The sequence below is a fragment of the Bactrocera oleae genome, chromosome 5 (assembly GCF_042242935.1).
Source record: "Bactrocera oleae isolate idBacOlea1 chromosome 5, idBacOlea1, whole genome shotgun sequence".
Taxonomy (NCBI): Eukaryota; Metazoa; Arthropoda; class Insecta; order Diptera; family Tephritidae; genus Bactrocera; species Bactrocera oleae.
In genome coordinates this window covers 60,200,290-60,216,782 of record NC_091539.1, presented here as the reverse complement: position 1 = coordinate 60,216,782, position 16,493 = coordinate 60,200,290, and the positions used below count along the sequence as shown (strand labels likewise).

Below are 16,493 nucleotides of genomic sequence, written 5' to 3'. Positions count from 1 at the left end.
AAGAACGATAAATGACAAATAACTGGGCATTAAGCAAAGGGGCAAGAAGTAACAGTTTATGTGTGAATTAACTCAATTTCGTTACTAATTCAGCTTATTGCGAAAGATTGTGTGTGTATAAAAAAAAATACAAAAGAAATTAAAAATAAACAATAAAAGAAAAGAGTATAACAAAATACTAAAAGTATTAAAACAATACAAAAAAGTATCTTGTTTTGCAGTTGTTCGCGCTCGTTCGGGCACTGGTTGAGCCGGGTCTGGTTTATTGTACTGGTCTTGTTGCTTTGCTGCTTGCTGCAGCGAATTGTTGTTGTGGCTTTCAAGTTGGACTGGCAGTTATTGTTGCTGCTTCTGCTGCCGCGCTGCTAACGACGTTGTCTGACCAGCTCAATGGACGCTGGCAGCGAACCGCATGGACTTGTAGCCGGCGCGTCGCAATGCATAGTACCTAGTCTTTAACTGGACTGCAGTTTCATTTTACGACTTTCTTTTAAGAGTTATTGTTGTTGTTGTTGTTGCTGTTACTGATGCCATTGTTGGATTTTTTCTTATTTTCTCGCTTTTGCTTGCTTCAGTTTTCGCTTTTGGCAGCCGAAATCCGACAGCTTCCATTGACTGTCTCTCTACCTTTACTTTGCAGCTTCTTTGTTATAGCAGGTTTTCGTCAAGACATTAGAAGAAATTGATGCAGACTAGACATTTTATATACATATATATTTTTTTTTAGTTGAAATTAAAATTCAAAATGTTTGAAATTGTGTTTTTGTGGCAACAACGCAAAGGAGGGGAAATAATAAAAGCAGATAATGGCTGCATTTTTGGGTTTCGGTAGGTTGCTTCGATTGATGGCATTTGAAGGTCATTTAGTAGAAACCTTAGTACCGGTGATACTGGTTCTAAATCACTGTACACGTGTGCTATGCTTGGTATAATGGTTTAGTAATAATTATATAATATATTTAATAATACTGATTAGTTTTTTTGAAAATACAGCCAATTTCACAAAAGGATACACGTATTTTTGAGGTTAAATGCACTAGTGAATTTCAAAAAAACGATTTTTCTTTTTGCATACAAATCAAATGTACATATTTTTGTAAATACTCTCCGAAAAATTGTAGAAGATTTGGCAATTAGTTTCGGAGATATGAGCGTATTGGCAAAAAATTTTTAACTTAGTAAAATTGGCTTCCAAAACTTTAAACGCGTTTTTCTCGAAATGCTATTTTCTGAATCGATGCGGAAAATTTCTCAGGATCAGATATATGTATTTGCCAGGTAATAATCGAAAGCATAAATTTTCGATAATAATTTCGATTTTTTTAGCGACTACACTACATTTCAGCTTTTCACATAAAACGACTTTGGAAACCGACATTTTGAAAAACAAAAATTTAAACTTTAGTTTTTCGATACCTGTATTCGTCTATTTTAATACTTTTTGTTTTTGTTTTTAGAATTGAGAGAATTTTAGGCAGAAAAATCTTTCTCACCGCCAGCCACCTTTTTTCGGAAGTCCTTCCGGACATCAGCTACGGGATCATGTGAATTCAAAATTTTTAAAAATTAAACGCCGATTATTAAGTTACATTAAAATCTGTAAAAACACTTATTTTATTTATTTATTTATTAAAATAAATGTGTATACAATATATCTAAAGTCGATAAATTATCGATTACAAGAAAAAATTTTAAAGTAAATAGTGCATTTTAGCTCTTCAAAAATGCTGCTAATTTTTTAAATATTATATACAGATTATTTAATGTTCTATCTAAAATATATGGTAACCGAGTTTCATAAAAGTTGCTTAAGCAAACCTTTCAACAAACACGAATAGTAGGTTGTGCATTTCAATCTTAGTGTCTACAATGTAACTTGTCAAAGCGGTTACCAAGCTTGGCTTAATTAGAAAATATGATAGCAATGCCCACAGTCGAAACGAAGTAGCTATGTAAACACGCACTCGCTGCTCGTTGCTCGCCAATCGACAACACGTCACTCACCGCGCTTGTATTGGCCACAAGTGGTGGCATTGACTTCCTGTTGTCAGCAATTTGTAATATTCTGTCGTGCTGTTCTTAATTTCATTTATGAAATTTAATGCATTTTGACAAATATGTGGTATGTGCTGTTATTTTATTTATGCATATACTCATTAAAAATGTAAATTGCCGCTGAAGTGTGTAGCCAGATTAACAGAAATCTAATTATTCTATGCTGGCATAACGTACACAGTAAAACATTTGTAAGTTGAAAGAGCTGAAGTTTTACTAAATCTGCCGCTGAGTTGGAAAGCTGTTAATTCCACGTTTCGGTTAAAGCAGGTTTTGTAAAATAGGAAGGAAATAATAATAGAATAATGGTAAAAAAACATTAACCTTCCTAAACTTAAAAATCCAAATTATTATGAAAAATATTATTTTTTCAATAAATACCTGACAAATATGTCATGTGAAAATTTCAATTCGGTAGAAACAGAGTTTCGAGAAAAATGCTTTTGAAGTTTGGTAGCCAATTATACTAAGTTGAAAAAATTCTTATAAATACCTTATAAATACGCTAATATCTCCGAAACTATTTGCCGGATCCAATTTAAATTTTCGGAGAATATTTTCAAACATATATAGTACATTCGATATATAACTAAAAAATCTATTTTTTGAAATTCATTAGGCGATATAAACCCTTAGCAAATTCTAACTATTTTTTGGACTTTACACTTGTGTCTCTATTTCTATATTTTGCTTTTGGAATACCGTAGAACGCAAAAATATGTAATAACAATGCAGGTAGAGTTTGTATTTGCATGCCCATTATCTCATGCTGATAAAATTCCAACGACTCGTAAATACTAGAGCTTAATTGCTTTACAGTTGACAGCGAAGATGCAAACACGAGGTTAGAAACTTGAAGTATATATAAATGAATCCATTTTTTTTATAGATACACAGGTTACATACATACATATGTATATGCACATACCTATGTATATACATATAAATAACAAGACATATAAATAACAAGACATGTGTGGATACATATGTGCACGAATTTCGAAGCAACAGTGAGAGTACAGAATAAAGGTGAGGAAACTACGTTAAAACCGAAAATGTCAAGCATATTCACAAGTAAACAAACAAACAAAAAACAGCAACAATGCGAAACCAGCTGTTAACACTTTTTTTGATTAGCGCTTTTAATTTGTGCAATAAATTAACAAATATCTGTTAAGAATGGATACCAGCAGGCATCATATTAAAGAATATGCTAGTCTATATTTTTATTCAATTTCAAAATATTTTTTTTTTATTTAATGAGGAACATAAAGGGTGTCACAAAAGTAACACAAGATTGGACTTAAATAGAAAAAAAAATATTTAAAAAATAGTTAAAGTACTATTTCGACCATATTTTGTATAAAATTTTCGAACTGCGGCCGCCAAGCTTTCATTATATAATATTTGAAATATTTTTTAATAATGAAGAGACATTGTTTCATCGTGTAACGCTACATTTTTGTATTGTCAACACTTTACTACATAAATGGCGACAAATTTAAATCTTGCGTTAATTTTAGAACACCCTGTATTTAATTGCAATATTGCGTTAATTTCGGCACATCCATTACAAAACTGCTAATTTGATACATAAATAAGTGTACATAAAATTTTTGCGCAAAAAACGGATTGTGCAAAAAAAGACACAGAAATTGTTTAATAAAAAATAATATAAAAAAATTCAAACCGTTAAGTTCAATTATAATACCTCTAGAGTTGTGATATTAAAAGTGATGATAAAGCAATTGAAACGCTCAAAAATACTTCTGCACATACATACCTACATAAATAGATAGATAGACATACATATGTATGTATGTACAATGAAAAATATATACAATAACTGCTAGCTAAAGATATTTGTCTGTTTCACTAAAATGTGACTGTGCTAAGCTAACAAATTCAGCATGCAATGGCAAAACAACACAAAAAAAAAACATGGTCACCAGCTACCGAACAACAAGTTGCAAAAAATTGCTAACAAAGCAAAATTAAATCGCATATAAAAAGAATTACGGCAATTTGATTTGTCCAACTGACTAACCGTTTGCTTGGCTAAATGAATGGATGCTTTGCTTTGCGGACGTTGATTGCCAGTAAGGTTGGTAAGACTAGGTATTAAAAGAGCTTAGCGTGCTAACCAGTTATAGTACATACATATGTATAACAACACATACATACATATGTACATACATACATATACATATGTATCTGTATGTATTTATGTATGTTCATACATTCCTAATACGCTTCCAATAATGTTCCTATAGCTATTATAAGTACAAATGTGTATAAATACGAAATTGTTGCTTACTCTTGTGGTAAGAAGCAGCGAAAAATTACCAGCTAATTGATATCTTTCGCATTTTTATCATTTTGAATTAAATTCAGCAATGACGGAATTGATAAAAAATTTATATTATACCGGTTTTTAAATTTTTAATACCGTTCTAAATTGTGTTGGAGCGACACAACTTAATTTTACTTCAAAGATCAGCTTTTAGAAAATTTCTTGAAACTCTCTTTGCAAATCTCGACAAATATTGCAAACCATAAATATTTTCGAAATATAGTACCGTTATTTGGAAATATAAAATCTTAATTTGATTTTTCAAAAAGCAGTAAACAATCACACGTGAAAAATGCTCGTACTAAAGCAACAAAATATTTTTTGCGCACACTAAAAGAAACCATTTCGAAATTCATTCTTATACATTTAATATAATAAATTTACTTTATAATTGCATACGCATACTAATCACAGTTAAGAAAATACTATAAAAACAGAACTACCCTTAGTGTTATATGCATGTAAAATACATGCGCATGCTCACCTGGCAAATGGTGTTTGTTCCAATTCGTATATTTCATTAATATCGTCCGCAACCAACAGCTCTTTAAGCCGATCCTCATTGATGTCCAAGAGGCCATCACCAATCGGGAAAATGCCTTCCGTAAACATTTTGTTTACTTGTCGTTCAATGTTAAAATGACAAAATTTTTTAGCTATTTTTTTTAACACACAACGAAGTGAAACTTCACAGTAATCGCGAAAAATTGCAAAATTATGCAAAAACAAGAAATTCCGATTAACCTTTACACTTTTTAGCAGGATTTTTGAAACATTTATTTGCTGCGCGCACGCGTACACTAAATTATTTTTATATTTTCAGGTAGGTAATAATTTTTTATTTTCGTTGATTTTATGTTAAATTAAATGATGCAGCAGTAACAACTTTAGAGCAGACACTATTTGATAGGTATTTGAATTATTTTTATTTTGTTTTTTTTTTTGGCGTTAGCGTGGAGTTAATTTCGAAAGATTACACACAGCGAGAGCGCAATGTAATTTTTTTTATTTATTTATATTTTTATAACTGTTAAAATGAATCAGAGATGTGAATTTCATTGGTGTTTCAATACACGCTGCAATTTCACAAAACACACAATTTGTATAGTAAATTGCGGAATGCAAACTTGTTTCAAATTTGCTATTCTGGTTTTAAATTATTCTTCAGCTTCACTGATATGTTATATGTTTCCTCACTGTTTTATGTACGTATACTATATTTTTCGTTGTCTACCAGTTACGTTTTATTTCGCATCCAATTTAACCACTTCTTCTTTTGCTCTACTACATCTTCTACTTTTTACAGCTTTCGTTTTCCATTCGTTTGTTCGTACGTTCGTTTCTACACTTGGTACGTTCGTGGGTTAACTCAACATTTTTTGAGTTTCAACTAACTACCTTCATTAATAGAATTTTGTCTCCAATACAATTAGATTGTGTTCTATGCACTGGCTGCAACACAAATCCTTCATTCGATTTAGAAATTGTCAAAATATTTTATTACACACTTAGAAAATGATTAAGGTTTTGAATCGTTGCCGTAATTGTTAACAGCAGGAGTGAAGTTGCAACTTATTTAAATTTTCTTTGCTCGTTCTCCTTGTTTTCGTTTTACAAACAACGCAACGCGACGAAAGGCGGGCGAGCGACCGAATTAGCAAGCAAACAGAGTTTTTTTTCTATCAGAATGTGATTTCTCAAAATTAATACCACGATTATATTGAAACTTTTGCAATTCAATCGGTTTTCGCTACTTCAAACAACACTTTATTCACTTCTTCACCAAACCGATAGTTTTTTAATTCCGAAAAACTTAATATCAGATTTAGATTTAAGAAAACATGTTTTGTGCAACGTCCGCTTTCCACATTCATTCCAACTTCAATGTACAAAGAGCGATTTTCGAATGCCTCAACATTTTTCTCTTCATGCTTAGCAGCGCCATTTCGCTGACAGCTGCAGATTCTTGCGGTGTTGCCAACCAATTTCAATTGCATTTGGTAATTGAGACATTTTCAAATACTGCAATGAAAATAAGACACAAGCGAGTGGCAACTATAGCTTACGATTGGAAGAGCCAATTGGGCAGAAATGTTGTAACTATATTTTGTTAACAAAATTAAAATAAAAATTATATTCGAAAAAATCTAATAGAAATTGCTCAAATAACTTAGCTCAAATACTTTTTTATTTATAAAATGCGTGAAGTATACAATTAATTAGCAATTTAAATGCACTCTGAACAGCTGCGCAAATTCGTGGTTCAAAAGCTATTGGTAACGCTAAGCCATGTTTATTGAGCTTATTGGTTGACATTTGCTTAGTCAGTTGAAATTGACTTTTTATGTATTACTATAGGAGTTCCGGTATTTAAATTTCGCACCGGATACAAATTGTATTGCGAAGAAAGAAATTTTGATTTTATTGAGTAAATAGTTGATATCAATTTGTGTATATGTTTTATTGGACCAATTAATCTGATTAGTCAAGGTTGATAAATAGCTCATTTACATCAAGTTAGCTCTTTATAAATATATGGTAGCCGACTCATTTTCACATTTAATTTTGTTGCTGATATTGCTGATGCAAGTCGAGCTTAATGCTGACGACCTTCCCATTTGCGTAACTTCCTTCTGTGTAAACAAAAAGGGTTACAGGAATTCGATTACCATCAGTTACCCTCTATCCATAGTTCGAGCGTACAGTTTTTCAAGGATGTCCAAAGCGTTAAGTGTCGTCAGGTAAATTGAATAATAAATATGCCTTATTGATTTGTATAAATTCTTTCGGTACACATACATATATTGTAGTTCTAATGCATATCCCAAAAACAAATACTAAAAATATCGTAGTATTTTGAACACTTTATGTGCAGTCAAAAATAAAAATATATAATAAAAATCGGTAATGAATGCATTAAATTCTGAAATGACTAATAAAAACAAGCGATTGAGATATATCATCGCGCAATAATACAGCTAATTGTGTACTAATTTTACATCGGAAATATTTTCCGCTTGTGAATTCAAATTTGTTAGTACATTACATTACAGTGGACGCGCATTGGCAGTGCGTGCTCGTTCGTACGCGTCGATGCTTGTGTGTGTGGGATATGCAAGAATGCGAATATGCACGCTGATTTTAAAAATAATCCGCAGTATTTTTATACACATATAACGTATCTGCAATTGAAGCGCCGATAGAGGCGAAGTGCAAAAACCCCAAACGGATTTACGCGATCTTTAAATTTCAACACAAACAACTCAATCGAACGAGAGCGTGCGCAGCCATCGGCTAAGTGGAATGGATGTCTAGCGGCAGCTGGCTGTGTTGCACTTACGGATATACTGATGCTGCTAGGCAAGTGAATGGGCACACAGGGCGCGTTTTAGTGAATGTGCGCTAAATTCCACATTCCACCAAATGTTGACGTTCCTAAATTCCCTATACACAGCAAATGAATACAATGAGGTGCAAATGCAGATGTGGCCATAATCGTAAAGAACGTCTGTATAATAGTTGTATTTAGTAAATTTGTAAATTTGTGTGGTCTTTATTTTTTTTATTGAAAGCGCGTGTAGTAGATTTTTGCACGTAAAACCTAGAAATAGAAGCCTAAAAGAAAGACAAGCATAGTTAAATATTTTTTCACAGAATTTGCCTAGATGGAAAGTTGAAGAGTTTGAGGGCTGGAAAAGTTCATTTTCATGATATTTATCTATATCTATGTTTTTGTCGTTGTATCGTTAGAACGTTCACCAAATTGCTCTGAATGTGATTTCATAGACCTAAAGCTATATATTTTTTCAATATGTAAACAAGCCTTCCCTGGAAACAGAGTTCTTGATTCGAAGATTTAAAAAGTCCACTATAGCGTCTCTTATCCTTAGGGGTTTGTTGGTGAGTTGCATAAAAGTCTCCAAATTGTTGCGGGATTTTACTGTGGTTAACCGGATATAATGTATATTCCTTTATATTTATTACACTATAAATTAATTTCAATCTTTATTTCACTTTTTTCTAAATAAAAATTTCACAACAACAAATACAGCGAGGATAATATTGTGAGGAAAAACTGGTACCAAAAGTAATCCAGAGGATATAAGAAGTGTTAACGGTATTACAACCACTTAGAACCTTAATTAGCTGAAGGCTTTACTACACTAAGAATCATGCGCTTCCACGACAGCTCGAGTCTAGGGCCATTTTTCGGTGCTCTAATCCTGTTGACGTCGAAAACGTTGGTACTAACAATCATGTGCGGTGGCTGACAAAGAATTTCTTAAATCTCGCACGTGAAATTTACCTTTCAACTAACCAAAACAATCGCCGAGTTCAATGTTCGATGCTAAATTTTAATGAAAATACAAATGCTTACGCATTTTCCTTTCTATTTTTCGACTCCGCAAGTAAGGAAGTAAAGTCTTGGCAATTTTTCAAGTGTAAAAGATCACAGCTGCGCTTTTCATTGTTGACCTCACGCATTGTTATCAAAACTATACGCTCACTGAAAAAACATATTAAACAATCAGCCCGCTGTTCCGCTGCCAAATGCCAACTAGTTTGTTGAACTTAATCGTTAAGTGAGTGGCGGCGGTGTCTAAAAGCTGCGTCTGCATCATTCTCATTAGTCGCATTTGCTATTTACGATTAGATATTTTCTGAGTGTTTAACAAAAAACAACGTCGACGGATTCCTTTGTAACGCCGGCGTCGTCGTCATCATCGTCGTCGTCGTCGGCGCACCTACTAAAAATAGGTCTAACGCCAAATGACTTAACTTTGGCAATGTTGATCCAAAAACGTGGTGCATTCTTGCCAAAACTATGGTATGGACGACGCGCGCCGCAAGATCACAGACATGCTCACTTATAAATATGTACAAATGTATGTAGGCGTGTTGTATGTGTGGTTGCTGTAAATTTGCGTTTGCATTTGTTGATGACAATCATAAGCGCCTAAACACGGTTGAAGTGCAGGAATGCAGGCAGGCAGCAGCACCGTGTGCGCAATCCTAATGCTTCAGCACCTTAAAATAGACGCATTTCCCCCCCCAAGTTTATTTATTTATTTTTTCCCTTAACCCAAAACAACAACAGAAAATGCGTGCCATCGGCGTTAATACACCCACCCCTGCCATCTCTTTACCTGCCACTGTCACTGCGGAATTCTTCAGCGAGCCGGATCGCAATAACTCATAGCTGGCGCCGGCACCAATATTGGGAACACCACATTGTTGACATGGCGACGACAATGTAGTCGAGTGACGTCGTAACTTTAGAAAGCGCTTCTTTTTTTTTGAGAATTATAGTGATATAAGGTATGTTGTTGCTGTTTTGGCATCGTACTAATGAATACCGCCCTACTATATTTGCTTCAGCTAGCCCATTAATTTAGTCAATTAGCAAGTTAATTAATAAATAACGAGTATCATGTACACAGTGGTCCTAAAGTTTTTTGCAAGAAGGCTCACACAACTGTGGGTAAGGCTAAAATATTCATAATAATTCAAAAAATCGTAACTGAAGAGACTTACTCAAAACGTAGTTTACATAAAATAGTAGTTAGGTCACTTAAAAGAAATATTTATCAACTGGAGACGTGCTAAAAGAAAGAATTTGATATACAGAAAGGAAAAATAAAATAACTAAATAGGAGAAAAATAGTTCTCTAACTTAACCTCACTTTTTATTTGGAATTCTATTCCAAAATGAATTCTATTCGTGATTTCTTGTTTTTATTAATTACTCTTCTTTTCGCCTGCTGCCATCAAACTCCAACAACTTTGGTTGTTAGAAAAATAATATTTTTTTTGTAAACAATTGTTTTTTCAACTTCAAACAACTCTAATGTTTATACCTTGAAAAGTATACCTTCTGTTACGAAGTTTGTAACATCCAGAAGGAAACGTTGGAGACCCTGTTAAGTATATATACATACATATATTCGATCAGTTTGACAAACTGAGTCGATTTAGTCATGTTGTCCGCCTGTATATACGCGAATTAATCTCTCAGTTTTGAGATATTGATCTAAAATTTTGCACACGTCTTTTTTTCAACAAGAAGCTGCTCATTAGTCGGAACAACCGATATCTGGCCACTATTGGATAAAGCTGGCTAACAAATTTATCGTTCGAAATCAAGTTTTTGTATGGAAAACTTTTTTATTTGGCAAGATATCTGCACGAATGTTGGTACAGTTTATTATCCAAAGCATCGCTACAATCTGCGGAGAAATTGTTTAGATCGAATAAATATAGCATATAGCTGTCATACAAACTGATCGTTTAAAATCAAGATAAAGATCTTTTTATATCGTTTTTTGCTATAAGAAATGCAGCCGTGAAGGATACTATAGCTTCGGAAGCAGCCGAAGTTATCGTTTTCCTTGTTTCTTTTTTTTTTTAATTTAGTATGAGTAAAACAAGAGATTCTTTGAACTCGTTCCCACAAAACTGCTATACCAGTTTTTAAATCTCCTACTGGGGTTTGAGCATATTTTTTCTCGATGAAAACAATGGTATTCATATCGTATAGTCTAACTTTAACAGCTCCACCGAGATGCCCATTGATAGAAACTACATAGCTGGAATGGAGTTCTTTATAAGACGAGAGAACGTACAATAACTGGAACGAGCCGTTCTCGTATGTGTATATTCATTTTTCAATTCAGTCCTTTCTTAAAGGGGTATTCTGGTCTAAGATATGAATTTTAGGTAATTTTTAAAGTACCGTAAAAAAAGAGATAACCAAAACTTTTAATATCGATTTTTTTTATCAGTTATTTATTAATGTGACAAGCGTACATAAAAAATTGAAATAAAAAGTAAAAAAAAAGTTAAAAAAAAGTTAAAAATTTAAAAAACTGCCAGCTGATGAAAGGGGGGTATCAAAAAATTGCCACATGACCATACCTATGATTTCAACCCTTCTAGTCATCGGAAATGAAAAAAAAGGTTATCAATCTGCAATGATGTCGCAATTGTATGAACTAGCATTAAGTAAAAAAAAAAAAATTGACAAAATGGCGACTGTTTGAAAAAAAAAGATTATTTTTACCATATTTTTATTTTCTCGTATTTTTTAAAAATAGTAAAAATTGAAATTTAGGGAAGAGGTTAGTTCATACTCGAAAGAGGTTTATAAAGAAAATTCTCTAAAAATTTCTTCTAAATCGGTATAGTATAACTCAAGAAATTGTGGGTATCGTATTGAAAAAGTCTGGTCTGAGAAAAACGCATTTAAACTTTTGTTCGATTAGACCCAACCGAACCAGTTTGGAGGGCGGGTCAGTAAAATGTCTATATCTCTAAAACTAATTTACATTTTCAAAAATATACATATAGACATATTTTTAAATATTTAAAGTTTGAAAATATGAAAAAATCGATTTTTTTTTGAAATTCTACACTAGTATACCCCCTTAATACCGTTCGTAGTTTTTATTGTTTTTACAAAATTGCCTTTCAGGGCTCATTTATTGGTTTTTAATCCCGAAAGGTAAAAGAATTCATAAAACTATTTGGAATATCTATTTACATACACACATACATACGAAATCCGCAACATAAAGAATTATGTTGTTGATCATTTAGTGGCGTCCCAGTATCCTTTTTTTTTGCAAACTTGCGGCCACATTAAAAGTGTTTTATAGCTATAGGCATCTAATGCATTAGATATATACATAAATATATAAGTATATATGCATGCGTGTGTGCATGAGTTCTGTTGCATATACTTCTGTGAAGATTTGCGAGATGCTTGAGAATCTTGTCGCCACATATTAACGATTTATTTAGCACACAGTCCCTTGGGATGTGGCATTTCTATGCGCCAAGCAATTATTTGGCGCGACTTCCCTTGCATATTTGTGCTAAATACTTGATTGCAATGTTTTATATATTAATTAATTATTTTTGTGAATGCATTAAGAAAAACAAAATTAAATATGAAGGCAATTAGGAATTATTTAAGCACTTTGATGCAAATATTTGCGTGAAATCAATACTGAATGTAAATATATTTAAATGAGGTTGCCATTTATTATTATTTGGTGTTTTTGTTTATGTTTTTTTAAAGCTGTAGCGTTTATCTGAAGAAGCTGAAAACTTTTGCATAATGCAAGTCATATTAAAAAGTCTATAAAAAATGCCTGAATACCAAAAAATGCGTGAAAAATTAAAATAACGGTACAATAGTACTAAACATGCAAATCACTGTAGAAAAGGTGATTTACAGTCGCTTTCTTGTATAGAAATAATATTTATGCAAAAAATTCAGTATTTTTAATGTTTTTTTTTATTTTTATTACACATACAATTAAGTAATTTTGATAACTAAAAATGTGCATATTTTATTTTTTACAATTTGTGTATAAATTTATTACATATAAATTCTAAAATATTAAATTTTGTTTGGTATAATTTTCATAAAAAGTTGCATATGTATGTATATGTGTGTATACAAATATTTCGTAATTGTGGCTATTTTCAATTGAGCGCTACAATCAAATTTGATTTCGATTTCTCTTCATAAATATGTTTCATGAAAATTTGACAATTTGTTTTCATAGGTTTACAGCCAGTCAAAGAAGTTTGTATTCTTTTTTTGTTCTTTTTTCTTTTGTTTTTGAAAATAAAACCTTAATAATGAATAGCACAGCGAATCTTAAAACAAAATTTAAGTGACAAAGAGTTGGTTATTTTATTTTATAAATATCTAATAACGGTAAATGTGTGAAAAGTGCTTACTATATAACATTTCAACGCCTCTATGAATTATGAAGAAACAGCTAAGTGTAAGTAAAGTAATTTCTAAATAATAATAATATATTTTTTTAAATTTATATAACAATTACAAAATGACTTCATAGTAATAACTTATATAATATTATTTTTTATTTGACTTTCACACATCGATAATATTCCAAAATGGTTTTGTAAAATTGTGTTTCGAATATTATTACTTTTTTTTTTTGTTTTGTAAAATTACATATTAAATCGTGTAATTTTATTAAAATTCAATTAGTGTACAAACATATTTAAATGTATGTTTGTATTCGTACTACCTAGCGCGCTTATGTAAATATTTTCAGAAAATTATAGATATTGTACATATCATTATCTACAAGTGTATTTTACACAATAGAAACCGCTTTTATGTATATATTTTTTTTAACAATTCCTTGCCATTTAAATACAACGTATGCAAATTTCTTGCACAAATAAATATATGTAAAACAAAATATCATTTCATTTTGCTAACTATTTCGTAGTTATTGATTATTTAAGTAACAAAAAATAAAATTTTCTATTGAAATATGCTATTGAGTTACGCACAACAACAAAAATATGTATTTAGCACTCTATTATTTAGTTTATTGCTGCAAATATGTAAATATGTATGTATGTATAATAACAAGCTTATATGTCTGTAATAAAAATAACAACAAATCTATCATTGCATAGCCACCTGTATGGAAAATTTAATTCAATGTAATATTTTAATCGCTTTACAAATTTGAAGTCATTATATTAAACAACGACACAGCAAAATAAAAAATAACCGTTACCGTTCTAAAACATGGTTACTTGTGCTTTGGTATATATTTTAAATTTTTAAAGGAAAATATAAAACAAATTTCTAATAAAGTTTCGTAAATTCCGTTTAGTTGAATTCTTTATGCGCAGAATATAATAATTTCGCTTTCAAACGAAAATGTGTTGAAGATGAAATAGAAAACTTGCGGATTATAGTGTAAACTTATGTGAATAAAAAACACGCTTACAGGCAACAAGGTACAAAACGTTACGTCGTGTGTGTGAACATACATAGTAATATGTGGACAACAACTAAATATCCAACAAACAGTTCGCTTCGGATTTAAGCTTTTCATCAGCAACAACCACACACATGCTCTCGCAGTTCACATTCTTGTCATATTGTTACAGAAATTTGCGATAGTTCCTTAAATCACCTTGTTCATCATTCACATTCACACCTGTCAAATCACCCATTACACCAACAAGCGCTGCAGCACTCTCGAAGGACGGTGGTTCACTATTCAAACCCGGACTGGGTGGATCACAGATATTTGCAGTGTTGACTTTTGTGCGGCGTCGGCCTCGTGTGCCGCCAGTACCACGCGATTTTCGACCACTGCTAGTTGTCGAGGTCGGTGTTGCTGTAATGTCACCGGTCAAACTACTGCTGTTACAATCGGTTGCATCGAATGTGGAGAGTGAGGCATCAGATAAAGCTGCAACAGCAGCGGCGGCAGCAGCAGCTGAAGTTCGTCCACGTTGGCCACGACGACGGCCACTACCACCACCACCAACACCCCCCTCAGCGGCAGCAGTCGAGGCACGTTTACTTGGACGCCGTTTTCGTCGCTTTTTACTACCATAACGGGGATCATAGTCAAATTCATCATCAGCAGGCGATTTGGGCTCTTCTATTGCATCCAACTCGTTCATTTCAATGTCATCATAGAACCATTCTTTCGACATGTCCTCCTTAATAGCTTGTTGCGTCTGCTGTTGTTGCATAACAAGTTGCTGACTATCTTTACTGTCAGATGTATCGCCACCAGCGGCGCCTAACGATAACGATTCATCAAGCAGTGTGCCATTCAAATCAGAATCGAGTGTCGACGCAATACTCGAACTGACTAATGGTGACGCTGTGCCAATAGCTGTATGTGCTTCATGTTCCTTGCGCAAGGCTTGAAATGGCCGATCGGGAAACCTTAAAGCGTTGTCGGCACATTATTAAAAATATATATAATATTATATAAGCTGTGTAACGACGAGAAGTTGATTCTCTGCTAGGTTATCACTTACCTATACATTTTATTTAGATATTGTCGCCGGCTTTTACGCCAACGTGTTGACGGATATGTATATATTTGCCCTTGGCGAAACCCCGGCATTCGTTGCCCTTTATCCATAAATAGATGTGAATGACTTTGAGCAACGCGGGTTTGTGGATCGAAAAAGGGCAAGCGTAGACGCCGCTCTAAGCACAAGCGCGTGTTAAAATTAGCACTGAACTCAATAGTTTCACGATACGACACATCTTTAAAGAAATTCTCGATTTTATGCAAATTGGGTGCCGAGTCAATCTGTATATCGACGGCTGAGGTCATGTTTATTCTGCCTGGCATAAACCACCCACGAGCCTCCAAATGTAATAAGAAATTAGTAGTTCGATTAGTTTAAGCGATTGCTCTTCCAAAAAAACAGTGCAGTATACTGCACCAGCAACTGTTGCTGTATATGAGTTGGCTGTTGCTGTGTCGTCAGAATAAAAATTATGCTCTTATCTCTATTTATGAACTTCCGCTTTGCTTTTCAAATTCTGATTAAGCCAGATATTATTTTTATAATATAAGCTCTAGTTTATTTTTAGTGCACGTTGACCGTTTATATCCATTTTATTATGAATATATTTACTATATATGTGTACATATATATTTGTATAAATATTATCGAACTGATAGTGCGAAAAATTGAATTTTTATAATTCTTTCTACTATTCTTGCTTTCACCTCTTCTCATTACTAATCCTGATGTTCCTTTTTCGTCAACTTTCGCCATTTCCGTTTTGATATGACATTTCCATACGACAAGTGATGTGTTGGTTCAGATATCGATAACTAACGATACATTGCAATTACAAATATATTCATGTAATATTTATAATTCGTATAAATAAATTAAATTTAAAAAATAAAATACAGTTTACCGTTCAGCTTGTATTTTCATAATTCCTTCTATTATTCTTTCAATTCTTCACATTACTAGTCTTGATATTGCTTTTTCGTGATTATAAATTTGTGTTATCGATAATAAACGGTTATATTTAATATTAAAGCAATATTTGGTAAACCTGAAGCAGTTTTTAATTAAGCCATTATTAAGAATTTTAAAGTTGATTTCCACAACAGTAGTTAATTAAAAACTGATAGTCAAATGCTTTACTATAAAACTTTTATTTTTCGTTCCCACGATAGCCGGGTCTACGAAACCGGAACAGTCGCTGAGTTTTATACGGTCAAAGACTGACTTGACATTTTACTTTTTT

At 32.6% G+C, this 16,493-nt stretch overlaps 2 protein-coding genes across 2 annotated transcripts in view; both read right to left on the bottom strand.

Moving 5' to 3' along the window:
- Drak (Death-associated protein kinase related) overlaps window positions 1-6,362 on the bottom strand; it is a 168,924-nt gene extending 162,562 nt beyond the window's left edge. The window contains exon 1 of the mRNA XM_014246140.3: window positions 4,893-6,362. Within this exon, the coding sequence (XP_014101615.2) occupies window positions 4,893-5,020 (128 nt within the window). The 5' untranslated portion in view covers window positions 5,021-6,362. The remainder of the gene's footprint in view (window positions 1-4,892) is intronic.
- A 6,510-nt stretch (window positions 6,363-12,872) lies between these two features.
- tth (toothrin) lies at window positions 12,873-15,978 on the bottom strand. Its single transcript, XM_014245422.3, has 2 exons — window positions 15,251-15,978; window positions 12,873-15,155 (listed from the first exon to the last, which is right to left on the bottom strand). The coding sequence occupies exons 1-2, from the start codon at window positions 15,571-15,573 to the stop codon at window positions 14,354-14,356; spliced, it is 1,125 nt and encodes a 374-aa protein (XP_014100897.2). The 5' UTR covers window positions 15,574-15,978; the 3' UTR covers window positions 12,873-14,353.
- Window positions 15,979-16,493: the final 515 nt, after the last annotated feature.

Bases quoted from the DNA above. Each gene is read 5' to 3' on its own strand.
- tth (XM_014245422.3), bottom strand. From the start codon at position 15,573: ATGCCAGGCAGAATAAACATGACCTCAGCCGTCGATATACAGATTGAC. The intron at 15,156-15,250 runs GTAAGTGATAAC...CAACGCTTTAAG, and splicing joins TATCTAAATAAAATGTATAG to GTTTCCCGATCGGCCATTTC.